The sequence below is a fragment of the Zootoca vivipara genome, chromosome 2, assembly GCF_965207765.1.
Source record: "Zootoca vivipara chromosome 2, rZooViv2.hap1.1, whole genome shotgun sequence".
Taxonomy (NCBI): domain Eukaryota; kingdom Metazoa; phylum Chordata; class Lepidosauria; order Squamata; family Lacertidae; genus Zootoca; species Zootoca vivipara.
Window position 1 is genome coordinate 103,189,329 of NC_142584.1, and position 16,418 is coordinate 103,205,746.

General features: G+C 49.4%; 1 protein-coding gene across 6 annotated transcripts; it reads right to left on the reverse strand.

The window, feature by feature from the left end:
• Positions 1-940: 940 nt before the first annotated feature.
• Positions 941-16,376, reverse strand: CRELD1 (CRELD disulfide isomerase 1). Of its 6 annotated transcripts, none has more exons than XM_088662643.1 (12): positions 15,739-16,117; positions 12,040-12,242; positions 11,079-11,235; positions 10,650-10,732; positions 9,793-9,903; positions 8,922-9,013; positions 8,078-8,254; positions 6,634-6,729; positions 5,360-5,443; positions 4,948-5,043; positions 3,713-3,859; positions 941-2,266 (listed from the first exon to the last, which is right to left on the reverse strand). In XM_088662643.1, exons 2-12 carry the CDS (start codon positions 12,093-12,095, stop codon positions 2,046-2,048), a joined length of 1,320 nt encoding a protein of 439 aa, XP_088518769.1. In that variant the 5' UTR covers positions 12,096-12,242; positions 15,739-16,117; the 3' UTR covers positions 941-2,045. The 6 variants fall into 6 exon arrangements, with proteins under 6 accessions (XP_088518769.1, XP_088518772.1, XP_088518768.1 ...); XM_088662646.1 differs by having other exon boundaries at positions 11,079-11,272; positions 15,739-15,881; XM_088662642.1 differs by lacking the exon at positions 12,040-12,242 and having other exon boundaries at positions 15,582-16,376.
• Between the last annotated feature and the right edge of the window lie 42 nt (positions 16,377-16,418).

Consider the following 16,418-nt stretch of genomic DNA (forward strand, 5'->3'; position numbering starts at 1 on the left):
GATGCTACTTGCCCAGAAATTGAAAGAAGTACCAACGAAGGAGGAATGGATAACTAAGACGATAGACTACGCCAAAATGGCAAAGAGGGCCATGAAAATCCAGGACTAAGATGGAAAAAAGTTTATACAAGACTGGAGTAAATTTATAGGATATCTTAAGGTCCACTGTAAAGACTTAAAAACATTAGCAGGACTGACATAGCATCTATGAAGTCATGTGAATTAGGGTTATCAATGGACTTGTAACTGAATGGAAAACTAAAGATGTGTAAGGTAATAAAAGGGAGAAATTGGAAACCAGGGGTGGGGTGGAGTCTAGAAGGGGATGAATAAATAAGTAATAATGTATGTTAAATTGTTAAATTATTAAAAATGGAAAAAATATGAAAAAATAAAATGCTTTAAAAATCCAAGAAAAGCCCCAAAACGCATTTTTTTTTTGGAGGGACAACAACATTGACCAAAAAAACCCCCACCACCCAACAACTTTGTCCGGATTTTCATTTTTGGGAATATGGCAACCCTGTGTACTTCTCCAAAATGTGGAACACAGAGAAGGGCCTCCTCTAACAAGCACAATAAGTGTTGAGCTCTCCAAAGGCCTGCAGAGGGCAATATTCCCTTGTCACCCTGTTTTGCCCCTGCTGGAAATGCCAGGAGTTTATCTGCATAAACCTGCACCCACATGGAGTTTGGGGGGGGGGGTAGCGAAGGGAGGAAGAAGAGGATATTCCGAGAGCCGCTTCAGTGTGCAGTTGTTTGTGTGCCACGTGTGTGTGTGTGCGAAGTAACCGGCGAGATTTTGCAGTGTTTATTTTTTAGAACAAATTCCTTAAATCTGAGAGTGGCTGAGATAGCGGGCCTCGTCCCAAGCTTTGACACACACCCTGCACTAGAACGGATGGAATGAGCACAGGAGAGAGAGAGAGCCAGAACCATGTGGGATGTGGACAGAGAGAGCTTTAATTTCCTGAGATATGGACAGACAAATGGTTGAGTGGGCGGGAGTAAAGGGGCAAGGATGGGCATGCGTGCCAATCAAGCTTCCCTCTGCCTCATGCGCTGCCCCTTGGCAGCACCGGAGTTGTTCTACACATTATGCAGAAGGAGGCAGGAGAGACTGGCGGGGGGGGGGAATAGAATTCTGGACTGTACCACTTCAGACGGCAGGGGTGAGTGGGACCTTATCTTTGAATGCTCTCTCCCTCCCCACTGCCCAATAAAACTCCCTGCATTAAGTAAGCTAGCCTATCAGGGAGAAGGTTATGCCCTAAATCCGAGATGGGGAACGTGGTCCTCCAGATATTGTGAGACACCCATCAATACAGTGTGATCAGGAATGATGGGGGTTCACCAATAACTATCCCTAGCCATGGCTTCAACCATTCTCACTGATAATGCTGGCTCATTGAATGCAGGGAGATTCATTTCTTTTTTAGGTGGGGGAAGCATTCAAAGTGCCAACAGTCCAGAATGGTACTGCCTCAGTTTTTGCTAAATCCTCCAGCATAACGTGTAGATCGGCTCCCAGCCATAGAGGCAGCCCCTCAAAGAGCCAGCAGGGAGCAATTCCAAGCCCGCCCACCTTGTGCTTCTTTCCACAGTGAGACAAACATTTTTCCTGGTGGTCCATCTGAGTTGACCAGTGTGGGGGAGACTGGAATCCACGGGTAGGAACACATTTGAGATCACCCCACATGCAGCGAGGGCCAGGCCAGTCAGAGAGCAACGGGGACTTGTTTTCCAGACCCCAGTGACGGTGACCCAGATCAGTCCTCTTGCACCTTTAAGGGGTATTTCCCCACCCCCACCTCCATCATGCCAAGAGCCCTCCTCTCAGGCCAACACATTTCTTCTCGCGTCCCCTTTCTACCTTCATAGCATGCTAGGCCAAGGCTACCAACAGCCGAGAGTGGGATACGGCCTGGCCTTTCTGCCTCTCTAATCTGGATTTTTAAAGGGGGTGAGGTCAAGGGATTCCTGCCCACCGGCTGGCTCTCTGAGGCAGGACGCAGAAGGGGACGGACGTTCCCTTGGCCCGTGCACTATCTGCCTTTGATGAAGCCATCCAGCACGCGGTCACTGCGCTCAGACAGCCAGTAGCCAGCCATAGCGGCCACGGCACCAATGAAAATGGCGGTGAAGACCATGTCTCCTTTCGCAGCTAGGGTGGCCAGAGCACAGATGATGGCACCGAAGAACATCTGCTGCAGGACAACCACCTCGTCGTCCGTGATGTCGTCAAAGAATCCTTTCTCGGGAGCATCTATGGGAGGAAGGAAGGAGTCGTAAGAAAGGGAAACCGACAGCTTTTGTCACCTAGAGCCTCCTAGTGGCTGCGCCAAGTTTTAATAGAAGCCACAACTTTGTTTAGATTTTGCATTTCACCCCTGCACTTAAGCATTCAATTAAAAACAAGAGAGACTGAAAGGACTAACAAATTTATCATGTCACAAGTCTTTGTGGCCACAGCCCTATGACTCACGGCATAATAAATGTGCTGGCCTTTAAAGGTGCCACAAAACTCTTTGGCGGTTTTGCTACAACAGGCGATTTGTTTATTACTAATTGCATTTATTATATGCCGCCTTTCTGTAAAGGCAGCGTGCAATTTAAAGTATTAGAATAAGCAATGCTACAAAAATATCCTCAGGCGAACTTTAGGAGCTGGTGGCACCAACTGGCCTGGCCCTCCTCACTTGTGAAGCAGACTCTCGCCACCCTTCTGAAAACTCGTATTAAAATGTTTATATTTGCATGTAATGCTATATCTTGAGTGCCTGTCTCCATAAGAAGGAAGCCTTGTCTGATAGGTAGCGTTAACTACTCAAAGAGATAAACAACTACCAGACTTTTAGGAGACATCTGAAGGCAGCCCTGTTTAGGGAAGCTTTTAATGTTTAATAGATTATTGTATTTTAATGTCTGTTGGAAGCCGCCCAGAGAGGCTGGGGAAACCCAGCCAGATGGGCGGGGTATAAATAATATATTATTATTATTATTATTATTATTATTATTATTATTATTATTATTATTATTATTACAGTGGTACCTCGACTTACGAATAACTCTACTTACTAATGTTTCTACTTACGAACGGAGCTCCGCCCGCCATCTTGGATGCGGTTTAGATAGGATTTTTTCGACCTACGGATTTTTAGATAGGGTTGCTTCGACTTACGAATTTTTTCTCCCAATGCATTCCTATGGGATTCGACTCACAATTTTTTTCGACTTACGAATGTGCGTCCAGAACGCATTAAATTCGTAAGTCGAGGTACCACTGTATAACTTTTCTGTGGAGCCAGACCACTCATGATTGACTTGGTTTGTTAGGCAAAAGTCATCTTCTGGAATCATAGAATCATAGAGTTGGAAGAGACCACAAGGGCAATCCAGTCCAACCCCCTGCCAAGCAGGAAACACCATCAAAGCATTCTTGACATATGGCTGTCAATCCTCTGCTTAAAGACCTCCAAAGAAGGAGACTCCACCACACTCCTTGGCAGCAAATTCCACTGCCGAACAGCTCTTACTGTCTCTTACTGGTTCCCAGCAACCTACAAAATGGTCGATGAAACTGCTTCCGGGGTAGAAGGCAAGCCGTAGAGACTGACCCCCCACAGGGCACCATTGACATTGCCTCCTCCAATTCCCCAGCTAGAGAACATGTGCTATAAAGAGCGATGCTGCTGCTGCTGCTGCGGTTTACCTGGGGGCTTGTCTTCCACACAGATCCCCTCCTTGCGAACGTGTCCCTCTGCGCAGACACACCGATAGCTGCCGTCTGTGTTCTCACAGGCCTCACTGGCACCTGTGCATACGGGTTCTTCTATGTCCCCAGCACATTCATCCACATCTGGGAGAAGGGAACATGGGAGTCACACTAGGTGGTTGGGAACCATTTCTCCACAGAGGGTGGAATAACCTTTCTAGGCCCCGACCCTCCCACCTTATATACAGACAGAGAGCATTATATCGCTTGTCTGTAGCAAAACCTCCTAGTGATTTCCAATAAAAATCATCAATTAAAAACAAATACATTTAAAATAATGAAAATTTTAAAAGAAAATTAAGAGTAAACAGGCCTTTTCTGCAGGCTCCCCCATTTGTGGAATGCTCTCCCCAGGGAGATTTGGCTGGCGCCGTCATTATTTTGGACAACCAGGCAAAAATCATAGAACCATAGAGTTGGAAGAGACCACAAGGGCCATCCAGTCCAACCCCCTGCCAAGCAGGAAACACCATCAAAGCATTCCTGACATATGCCTGTCAAGCCTCTGCTTAAAGACCTCCAAAGAAGGAGACTCCACCACACTCCTTGGTAGCAAATTCCACTGCCAAACCGCTCTTACTGTCAGGAAGTTCTTCCTAATGTTTAAACGTTCCTCTTTAACCAGGTCTTTCACTGACTGACATCCAATGCCCTTTTAAGTGTGGAAGGGGGGATTATTGCGTCGTCTTTGCTTTTATTTTTATTGTGTATTTTGTGTTTTTTAAATCGTAATTTTACGTAGTGAACCGCCCTGACATCTACGAGTATACAAATTTTTTATAAATAACAGTAAAACAAAAATAAATAAAAAATAAGATTGCAGCACATTCACATCCAGGTGTCTAGATCAGCTTCCCTGATCAGAAATGTTTTAAGTGGGTGCCTGCCTGGCGTCAATAGCCAATAAGTTCCAATGTGTACGGAGAAATTAATTGCTGAAAACTGCACAGCGATAAAAGGGAACCGAGATTTCAGAAAGGAAACAGAAAATTAGGGGAGAGAAGCTCCCAAAGTTACAGCAACAACGGGCAGTAAGATGACCGGCAGGAATAGTACAGCAACCTTAAATGATGCTTCGCTGATAGGCCAAACAAAAGGCAGAGCTTTGTCTACTAGCTTCATCATGCAGGGAAGGGTTAGCTGCGAGATAACTGCTTGGTGAGACGACTTACCGAGGCACTTGACACCTTCGCGTCGATAGCCCTTGTTGCATTTCTTGCAGCGGGAAGGCCCGGCACCCATGCAGCCAATGCAGGCCTTGGCACAATCTGAACAGAAAGGGAAAGGGTTAGGGTCTGGAAACTGGATGTGGACAAGGAACGCTAAAGTTCTGTGGCGAAAGAGAGATGGCGTTGTCCCCTGTGACGTTCCAAATGGGCTTTGTTCTCAAGCCCTTGCTGCTTATATTTCTCCTCCTCTTCCACCCCAGCAAAAGAGTGTTCAGTCCAACCTGGCATATGTATTTTTTATTTTGTCCGGGAAGGGGGTTGGGGTGGAGGAAGAGGGTAGTGTGCTATAAATTTTTCTGCAGAGTCGAGTCACTTGTCCAAGGGCAGCACACTTTTAAGGCTTGGGGGCTCTTACCTCGGCACTCGTAGGACCCCTCGGTGTTGACACAAAACTGGTTGGCCCGGCAGTGCGCCATGTCTGTGCCACATTCATCTATGTCTGTGTGGGACAAAGAGAGATCTGTCAACCCAGCGCTCATGCAGAGCAGTTCCTGTTCTCTCCCCATGTGGGAATCATCTACCTTTGCCGCCCCCCCCCAAATAATTAGCACCACCCTGCCAATCCTTTTTCACTGGTTGTTAAGCAACCATGGGTTCTTTCCGGCCTAGTCCTAAACAGGGTAACTGAAAGACCAGGTGTGCAGCCTGGGAGTCATTTTGGACTCACAGCTGTCCATGGAGGCGCAGGTTAATTCTGTGTCCAGGGCAGCTGTTTATCAGCTCCACCTGGTGTATGCAGGCTGAGTCCCTACCTGCCTGCAGAGTGTCTCGCCAGAGTGGTGCATGCTCTGGTTATCTCCTGCTTGGATTACTGCAATGCGCTCTATGTGGGGCTACCTTTGAAGGTGACCCGGAAACTACAACTAATCCAGAATGCGGCAGCTAGACTGGTGACTGGGAGCAGCCGCTGAGACCACATAACACCGGTCTTGAAAGACCTACATTGGCTCCCAGTATGTTTCCGAGCACAATTCAAAGTGTTAGTGCTGACCTTTAAAGCCCTAAACGGCCTCGGTCCAGTATACCTGAAGGAGCATCTCCACCCCCATCGTTCTGCCCGGACACTGAGGTCCAGCGCCGAGGGCCTTCTAGCGGTTCCCTCACTGCAAGAAGCAAAGCTGCAGGGAACCAGGCAGAGGGCCTTCTTTGTAGTGGCGCCCACCCTGTGGAACACCCTCTGGTTCTTCTTTGAACCTCAGCCTTAGCGTTGGCAGAAACTCGATCTCAGGATGCAAGGGAGAAATGTGCTAAGAGGACTTGGCAAATCCACACCATGATCAACTCCCACCTGGAAACCAATGTCCCCACTGTGGAAGGACGTGTGGATCTGGAATTGGCCTCCACAGTTACTTACGGACCCATTGTTAACACTGTGTTTATGGAAGACAATCTTACTCCCATCAGAGGTCAGAGAGATAAACAACTACCTGACATTTAGAAAATACCTAAAGGCAGCCCTGTTTAGGGAAGTTTTTAATCTGTGATATTTGATGTATTTTAATGTTTGTTGGAAGCCACCCAGAGTGGCAAGGGTAGCCCAGCCAGATGGGCGGGGTATAAATAATAAATTATTATTATTATTATTATTATTATTATTATTATTATTATTATATAGTCCCACAAACTCACCAATGCACCTTCGGTCGTGCAGCATCCAGCCCCTCTTGCAGCGAAGGCAGCTTGAATCTTCGGGGCCTGAACAGCGTCCGCAGGCCCGGTAGCACTCTAGAGAGGGGAAGAGAGCCTAGTGTGTAGGGGGGGAGAGCAAAAAGCTCCCCATCTTTCCAAGGCCAGGCCAGAGTAATACGAACTACGGAAGGGGACTGATAATACACAGCACTTCCCGCAGGCCTAAGATGATGAGGGGAGGAGGAGGAGGAGGAGGTAAACAGGAAATGCAGGCAGCACTCAACCTGATACAGTGGTGAGGAACGTAAAATCATGTCTGTGACACGTCTGCTTTCGAGGAAGGGCAGTAGCTTGGTGGTAAAGCCTTCTATCTGCCTGGGATGCAGAAGGCCCCTGGGTTCCATCGCTGGCATGGTTCTCTACCTGCAACCTCACAGAGCTGCTGCCAGTCAGTGTAGACAATACTGAGGCACATGGTCCATTGGTCTGACTTTGCATAAAGGCAGCTCGCTACGTGTTTCACTTAATTCAGCCCAGGTTGAAAATATTCTTGTCCATCGGTAAGAGTGATCAGCTGTGACGACCGTACCTACAGACAGGGCCAGTGTTTAGCCAATTAAAACAGGGCTCGAGGAGGCCAGGTGGTACGGTGGTAACAAGGATTCAGCCCCAACCTCAAGGGCTCAGGTTTAACACCTGGCTCATTCACCTAAAAAGATCAAATGGGGGAAAGATCCCTCTCTGCCTCAAGCCCTGGAGAGTCACTGCCAGACAGATTAGACAGGACTCCAGATACTGGACTACAACTCCCATCGTTCTTGACTGTTGATTGTTGCTGGCTGAGGCTGATGGGAGTTGTAATTCGGCAACATCTGGAGGATGCCACATTGGCTATCCCTGGGCTAGATAAACAAATAGTCTGACCTGGAATGAAGCACAATCCTGTGTTCCTAAATATTCTTTTAGTAATACGTGCTAACAGTGACGCTAAGCAATAAATATAACTATTATTACACTGTGAACAGCCCTGAGATCGACGGGTGTAGGGTGTTATACAAATTTAATAAATAATAATATAGTGCAACATATTACTATATTGCCTTATTTAGAGTATGTCTGCATGCCAAGGGATGCCAGGGGAATGTGTACACCAGCTTATATAACAGACAGATGATGATCAAGGTGTCTCCCCTTGTAAGCATCAGCAGACAGATAAGATACAATGAGGTTTATAGATTTTATCTAACGAAATACTGCGCAGATTTCCGGAACCCCATTCCACCACAGACAGGGGGGAGCTCAGGAAGAGTGTGGTTGTGAGTATTCAAAGGAAAAAAGAAAGGAAGGAGGTGATAGGACGGGAAGTCACTAGCCAGCACGGGCAGCAGCGCTTCCATCTCCAGACCCTGCCCCCAGTCTAGCAAAGCATGGGCACTCTACATACCCGCACATACCAGGTGGCTGTCGTTGCGAGAAGCTTCGTAGTAGCCATCTCCACATTCGGAACAGAAGGGGCCGCCGTAACCCGTCTGGCACATGCACAGGCCGGTGCCCCTGCGAGTGCCATCACCATCACACTGCCCATACCCGCTGCAAGGCTTCTGGGCACCCCCAGGGCAGGCTGCGGAGAGGTGCGAGGAAATGCTGGGGCTCAGCAGTTGCTTGACCTTAAACGGCCATGCGCAGACCGCCCGATTCAACACATGACCCCATTCAATACGTATTTACTCTGGAACGGTAACAATTCTGTATCTGTCTCACTCTGTTCAAAGGCCCCAGCTGCCCCCACTTCAATTTGGCCAACTTCCCTTAGAATCATAGAACTGTAGAGTTGGGAGGGGCCATAAGGGTCACCTAGTACAACCCCCTACAGTACAACCCCTTGTTTAATTTCCAAGCAAAGGGTCTGCTGGTTTCCAGACTCAAAAGAGAGCAGGGCAATTAAAGGCACAGAAGTTCTGTCCTCTATTGAGTCTGGCAACCCTATCTTTGACCGACCCCCAACAGGGAACTGAGGCATCCAGCATATAAACTCAAGAGGTCACATCTACTCCATGCGTTGAAAGTGCTATTACACCAATTTACAGAGAATCCTGGGAACTGTAGTTTGTTAAGGGTGCTGGGAGTCATAGCTCTGTGATGCCAGCACCTGTACCAAACTACAGTTCCAAAGGCTGTAAAAAGTCTTGATTGTAAATGACTGCAAAAGTGGTATCAGACGTGACATGAGTTTGAGGTACATGACACTGAGCACCCATCATCGCAGGAAGCCACACAGCACCACTTACTGTGGCAGTCAGGGCCATAAGTGCCGGGAGGGCAGCAGACTTTCAATGCATCCATGCAGAGCCACTGGGAAAAATCAGGGTGCTGTCGCTGCCTGGGGAAAAGAGAGCCTCTGTTACTGCCCTGGTCCCATGCTGGGACTTATTTGCACCACAGGCCCTGCACAGCTCTTCCGCTGCGCCTTGAGAATGGAGTAGCCAGAATCAGGCAGGAAAGGCCCCTCGGAAGAGATGTTCTATCAGCATAGCTGCCAAGTCTCCCGTATTCCCCGGGAAATCCCCGTTTTTCCAGCCATTTCCCGCTGGCAGCCTGAATTTTTAAAAACCCCGTAAATCCCCTGGATTCTTACCGGCCCGGGGAGGCTCCTTCTGCGCATGTCTGGAGTCTCTGGACATGTGCAGAAGCGATTTCTGGCGCTGCGGCCATCCTGGAAATGGGCAGAGCATGCGTAGAAGCGACTTCCGGTGCTGCTCTGCCCAGTTCCAAAATGGCCGCAGCACGACTTCCAGCGCTTCGGCCATTTTGGAAATGGGCAGAGCATGTGTAGAAGCAACTTCCGGTGCCACCCTGCCCAGTTCCAAAATGGCCGCCATGCAACTTCCGGTGCCACACCACGCCGATCCTGGATTTTTCAATCTGGGAGTTGGCACCTATGTCTATCAGGCAAGGATAGAGACACCTGTGGCCCTCCTGTTGTTGCTGGACTCCAACCCCCATAAGGCCCAGTCAACAGGGAGGGATGATGGGAGCTGTAGTTCAACACCACCATCCCTGGCCTATAGCTACAAACATACTGAGTATGGAACCAGAAGCAGGTCCTGGGATGTGTAAGGAAACATTCCATGATGGAAACGCTTGCTCTTTCCCACTCACTCATGGAACCACCAACGCTCCACATGGTCTTCTCCCTGCTCCAACAGCTGGTGGCATGCAAAGTCTGATGTGGCACACACACCCTCCAAGACTTCCAGCAGGCGGGTCTCACTGAAATGAGGGAAAGAGGCCGGATGAACATCAAGGCAGTTGGAAAAACCAAAGCAGTCCCTCCACCAGCATTACAAAGTCTGCCCTCTCTGCTTCCCCTACTAACCAGTCTACTGCCCAAACAACCATTTGTAAACCATAGCTGCCAAGTTATCCCTTTTTTTAAGGGATTTTCCCTTATGCTGAATAGGCTTCCTCGCGAGAAAAGGGAAAACTTGGCAGCTATGTTGTAAACCTCTGTCCCTCTTTTGACCAGCAAAGCCTGGCTGGCCCTATATTCTTCTCAAAACTCCACCAGGAGAGCTTGCGTTTACTCTGCTCAAGCAGCCAGTCCCTAAGGATTTCCCTTTTGCCCCCCCCCCCCTGAGTAAAGTCGGGAGGTGGCAATATGGCGGACAATCCACCCTGGGGAGCTTGTGGGCGACAGCTGCGCCATCATGGAATAAACAGGCAAGGTGTTTGTCAGGACTGACAACATTTCCTTCTCTGATCCGTATAATCCTGAGGGCTAGTAACTTGCTTTTAACAATCAAGAGCGTCAGCATCAGCCGGAGTTTTTCGTCCTCCGCTTGATTCTGCGGCAGAGGTCACAGACTACATTTAATGGCGCCATCTTGACCGTGCTGATTTTTCTGAGCTCTTTCATGATCAGGATTATTAGTGAAGGTTTGCCACCACCACCCCCTTTCCCCATCAAGGTAGCAGCATCTCACCAACGGCCTGGCCCAGCCCAGACCTCAGGTCACCTGTTTGCATATTTTGCAAGCTTCTCTTCTTCCCAGGCTGTGTTCCCGCCCCCGAAGTTCTCTCGCTGTGTCCGCTCCAGACCCTGGGAAGGCAGGAGAAGGCTCACAGCAATCCCAAAACTAATTTTTTTGTCTCCCCGTCCCCCAGCAACCCTTTAACCCCACAACCTGCATGCAGCGACCCACACATCCTTGATCTTTAAAACACAGGCTCACCAGGTCCCTCGGCTTGAACCCCCACCCCATCTCTGTCTGTCTGTCTGTCTGTCTTTCTCTTGCTCCAGTCCTAGTCCTCCTTGGAGACAGGAGCTCAGGGGCTAGGCTAGAGACTGCGTGGCATCCCATCTCAAAATGCTTGCAAGTCTCTACTTTGTGCAAGAGCGGTCACACACCCCAGCCCAAACCGAAATGCTCTTTCAAGCCTCCCACCTTATTGAAGTTGCTGGCCAGGTCGCGGCACGTCTGGCAGGGCTCTTGCTGCAAAGGGCTCCCGCTTGGAACCCCGAGGAGCAGCAAGAGAAGCGAGAGCCAAGCAGGCAGCATCTTCTCCCAGGGCAAAGCCATCTTCAGGAGGTTAGGGACCAGGCTGGAAGAAAGGAGGAGGAGCCTTCAAGTGGGTGGTCCTGTTGGGAAAGCTTGCAAATCTCACCGGCAATGCCAGGATGTGAAATCTCCACCACCACCCTCCTCTGATAGAAGCTGATTATTCTGATTTTTTTTATTTCTTTTTTAATATTTATCCGCTGCTGTGAATTAGTAACATTGAACACTCATTGCTTTTTCTTCAGCAATGGAGTCGGGCTGCAAAAGCACCATACATTTAAAGCACCTGATATCTTCCCAAGAATCCTGGGAATTGTAGTTTAAGGGCGCTGGGAACCGTAGTGCCATGAGGGGCTAAACTACAGTTCCCAGGACTCTAGGGGGAAAGTCATGCATAAAAATACTTAACTATCTGAGGTTCTGCCTCCCCCGACATAAAGCCTGCCCTCCCAACATTAATCCTGGCTACAACCATGAAGTCATCTCCTTTAAATGAACGGCGTGCCTGCCATTAGATGGGTTGCTTGCTGGCTCTTGCTTTCTGGAAGCCTTCAGCTAGAAGTTGGGGTGCCCTAGCTTTGGATCCCCTTCCTTGGGCCCGGGGCCTGCACAGGACGAGCCACAAGATCCCCTCCAACTGATTTTATGGGCTGCGGCCTACCCAGAAACTGTGCTATGACTCAGAAACCTTGCCGAATGGCCCACAATGCACCTGGGCTGCCTTGCTAGGCATTTCTCTGTAGCAGCCAGGCGAAGCCAGCTCGTTGCAGAAACCTGTCTTTGCCAACTGTCTGAGAGGCCTTCCCAATTGGGGGCTGGGAGGGGGGGGAGAGGGGGTGTCAAGCACCTGGAAGACCACCGTACATGGCCGCCATCTTGCCATCCTGCAAGCTGAGCAGGCATGTTGTGTAGTGAGGGAAAAGTGCCTGCTCAGACTCTCCAGGCTAGTTGTTGCAGAGGAGAGCAGGCCCCCAGCCAGCAAATTCAGATCCTGGGGCCTGATGCCAGCTTCCGAAGCCGTTTCCAGGATTCGAGCGAAGGAATCTCTGCCTAAAAATAAAGGCCTGAAATGGGTGCTCGTAGCTGTCAAAGTGCTCTCACCGCTAAATAAAGCCAGGAGGAGGAGGAGGAGGATGCAAGTAGATCCCAGCCTAGAGCTCAGGATACGAAAAAGGACAAGCTACAGGTTTGCAGGATCTACTCTCCGCCCCCTGGAATTATGGGATTCAATGCTATGCCAACTCAGAATACAGTGGAACCTCGGTTTATGAACACCTCGGTTTACGGATTTTCGGTTTATGAACGCCGCGGACCCATCTGGAACGGATTAATTCACTTTCCATTACTTTCAATGGGAAAGTTCGTTTCAGTTTATGAACGCTTCAGTTTATGAACAGACTTCCGGAACCAATTACACCCATGCTTCGGGTTAAGTATGCTTCAGGTTGAGTACTCCGCGGACCCTTCTGGAACGGATTAATCCACTTTCCATTACTTTCAATGGGAAAGTTCACTTCAGTTTATGAACGCTTCAGTTTAAGAACTCCATGGACCGTCTGGAACAGATTAATCCACTTTCCATTACTTTCAGTAGGAAAGTTCGCTTCAGTTTATGAACGCTTCAGTTTATGAACAGACTTCCAGAACCAATTGTGTTCATAAACCGAGGTACCACTGTACAGCCACTGGAGTTAACGGGCACGGCTAACTTAGGTTCATTCATTACAGCCCTTACGATGTCAACAGTTGGTTAAAGCGTGGTGCTGATAATGCCAAGGTTGCAGGTTCGAATAGGGCGGCTGCATTTCCCTGCATTGCAAGGGGTTGGACTAGATGGTGCTTAGGGTCCCTCCCAACTCTATTCTATAATTTCTATCAATTGGAACAAGATACAAAATAGTGGGCCCAGGGCGCACTTGTGGTGCATATGGAGGACAATGGTCCTTCATTGTTAAATTGCTCTGGGCAGGAGAGAAGAATCAGGGTTAGGCCTTTCCCCATATGATGCTCTCCACGTGTGCTTGGACTTCAAATCTCATCCACCCTGACAGCTGGCCATGCAGCCTGGACTGGTGGAAGTTGGAATTCAAAACATATGTAGGCTTGAAATCATGAAATAACATTTTATCTGCTTTCAAGAGCCTTACTCTGGCCAGAGGCCTGAACATTTTTACCTCAGGGAGTTTCAGGGTACAGAACCTGATGCTCTTAGAGAGGAACAAATGGTCCGTTCTACATTTATTTTTATTTTTATTTATTAAATTTATTGGTCACTTTTTTAAAAAAAAAACCAAGATAACTCAAAGCGACTCACAATAAATCATCAAACAATTACATACATTGAAACTGGCATAAAAGGGAAAATGGGAGAAAAATAAAAAAGACAATCCTATTTTATAAAAGGCAGGATTAAAACATTCTACCCACTCAAAGGTGGCCACAGATAAGATTAAGAGCCTGGCAAAAAATGAATTTATTTATTTTTTACCTGGCAGCTGGCGCTGTGTAATGAGGGTGCCAGATGAGCCACCCTGGGGAGAGCATTCTGCAATCAGGGAGCCACCACTGAAAAGACCCGTTCTTGTGTTGCCACCCTCCAGGCGTCCCAAGGAGGGGGGCACATGAAAAAGGGCCTCAGATGATGATCAATAGTAAAGATTTTCTAAATGAAATAAATCCTGGGTAACAGGCCACTGTGAACTGCTTCTCCCCAAGCCTCATTTTAATTCCAGGCTGATAACAAGGAGCAAATCTGTGGGTTGTGCTTCAACCCTGTTTTTTGGGAATCCGAGCATTCCTGCAGTGGGAGCTAGATCAGGAGTTTTGTTATCCCTTGCTACATGGGCATCATCTCAAGCCCTCTCAGGGAAGACAGAAATTTATTATTATTATTATTATTATTATTATTATTATTATTATTATTATTATTTATTATCCCTTTACCTTTAAGGTCCCAGGGCAGGTATTTCTGGGGACCCCTGACCATTAGGTCCAACTGTGACCGACTCTGGGGTTGCGGCACTCATCTCGCTTTACTGGCTGAGGGAGCAGGCGTACAGCTTCCAGGTCATGTGGTCAGCATGACAAAGCCACTTCTAGCGAACCAGAGCAGCACACGGAAACGCCGCCGTTTACCTTCCCGCTGTTTATCTACTTGCACTTCGACGTGCTTTCAATCTGCTAGGTTGGCAGGAGCTGGGATTGAGCAACAGGAGCTCACCCCATTGTGGGGATTCAAACCGCTGACCTTCTGATCGGCAAGTCCTAGGCTCTGTGGTTTAACCCACAGTGCCACCCAAGTCCCATACATTTATTAGCATACAAATAAAAGAACCAATTCACATGGCGTTTGAAAACACACCCATACACAGAAGCCTTCAAGCCTCTGCCTATCAACTTCCTGTCTATAGAGCAGGGGTAATCAACGTGGTGCCCTCTGGATGCTGTTGGGACTACAGTTCCCATGAGTCAGAGAGGCATAGTGGTTAAGAGTGGTTAAGGCTAGGACCTGGGAGACCGGGATTCAAATCTCCACTTGGCCATAAAGCTCACTGGGTGACCTTGGGCCAGTCACTCATTTGCAACCTAACCTGCCTCCTGGGGTATACAATTAGGCCGGCATGGCTAATGGTGAAGGATGATGGGAGCTGTAGTCTAGCCGCAACTGGAGGGCATCACATTGCTATAGAACAGAAGGGAAAACCCAGGAGTGCCCAGCCCACATTTGATGGCGAAACCAGCCCCAGTCCGGCGACCCATAGATCCTGGGTGGAGCCACCTATTAAGAATGAACTCGATCTTGCAGCCTGCGCTAATACTCACAATGCACAACCATCATTTGGGATTAATTTATGCAGAATGAAAACGATAACCCGCTAGGCTTCGCCGTTTATCGAAGCGAGTTAGAGCAGCCACTCACCCGACATAGGAGCCAACTCCTAGAGGCCGTGGCCCCCACAAAGTTGATAGGCATTCCCATTCAAATAGTGGGTGGGTGTCTGTCTGTGTCTATGTAATGTGATCGATTATGCAGGTCGAGGCATTACTGCCCCCCCCCTAATTTATTTTTCCAAGTTGGCATCCCTGGCACCCGATTTCCGCCATCCTGACTGACTGCCGAACGCCTGGTATGAATTTAGCAAAATCCTGCCATTCATCGCGTGCGGCGCACGAAAGGGAGCCGGCGGCCCTTCTGCAATCAGGGCGCTTGCTCGGGAGCAAGTCCGCAATAAATGGCAGCGGGGATTTATTTGCAAAAACAAGCACCGGCTGCATCTAACGGGGGATCGCAATTTATGGAGGGAGCAGGCAGCGTGGGACCCTGGCTAGGCCTGTGGCCCGGACCCACCCACGAAGGCCTTGGGGAGAGAGAGAGAGACGGTGGCTGACCTCTCCTGCAGGCGACGGTGCACCCTATGGCGGAGAGGAGAGGCTGCAGACGGACCGGAGGGTGGGAGAAGCGCTGAATGCCCACCCATTCTCCACTCCCCGCGGGGAAAAGGACCTGTTTGTTCCAATCTCCCCCACCCCCGTCCGGAGCACCTACCTTCCCTCGCCCCCGCTCGCCCTTCCGGGGAGCCTGCGCGGGCCGGCAGGGGCGAGGCTGGCGGGGAGCAGCGCCCACTTTTGCGCACGGGGCTGCTTGCAGCAACCGAGGCTAGGATCGGGGAAATACACCTCCGCCTGCCCAATGGACCTCGGTCAGCTGGCCGGGACCGCCTCTCCGCCAATGGCATCGGGACATGTGCGGTTACATCATCCCGATCTCCCCGCGAGTTGCCAATCGGCGAGCTGCGTCCGGTCCCCTCCCCGCCGCCCCGCGGAGCAGCACCTGTCAGGGCGCGTAAAGACGCAGCTCGGCCCCAGGATGCGGTTTCGAGGAGGGGCGAGAAGCTGGGCTGCAAACGGCTGAGCGCTGTGCCTCTGCAGCAGAATAGCAGCAGCAGCAAGCAAGCAACAAGCAAGGGAAGGTGGCGCTGCGCAGCGTGGCCCAGTTGTTGTTTCTCCAAAGCAGATCTCAGGCGGTCCTGGACGAGACCAGATCCCATCCTCCGTCTAACCTCAAGCGTAAAATGTCTGACAAACGGAGGGGATATCCGTGGCCGGCGTGCGGGGAGAAGAGTTTACTGACAAAATCCGTGACTTCGTGCACACCATACATTGAAAGCATATTCCCCCACCCCTGAGAAATTAATCCTGGTAAGTGTAGCTTAAAGGTGCTGGGAA

Excerpts from the sequence above, each read along its gene's own strand:
- CRELD1 (XM_088662642.1), bottom strand. The coding sequence starts at position 16,240 with ATGGGATCTGGTCTCGTCCAGGACCGCCTGAGATCTGCTTTGGAGAAA. Across the intron at positions 6,730-8,077 it reads CAGCCACCTGGTATGTGCGG|AGTGCTACCGGGCCTGCGGA; the intron begins GTATGTAGAGTG and ends TCCCCTCTCTAG. Across the intron at positions 5,044-5,359 it reads GGGGTCCTACGAGTGCCGAG|ATTGTGCCAAGGCCTGCATT; the intron begins GTAAGAGCCCCC and ends CTTTCTGTTCAG.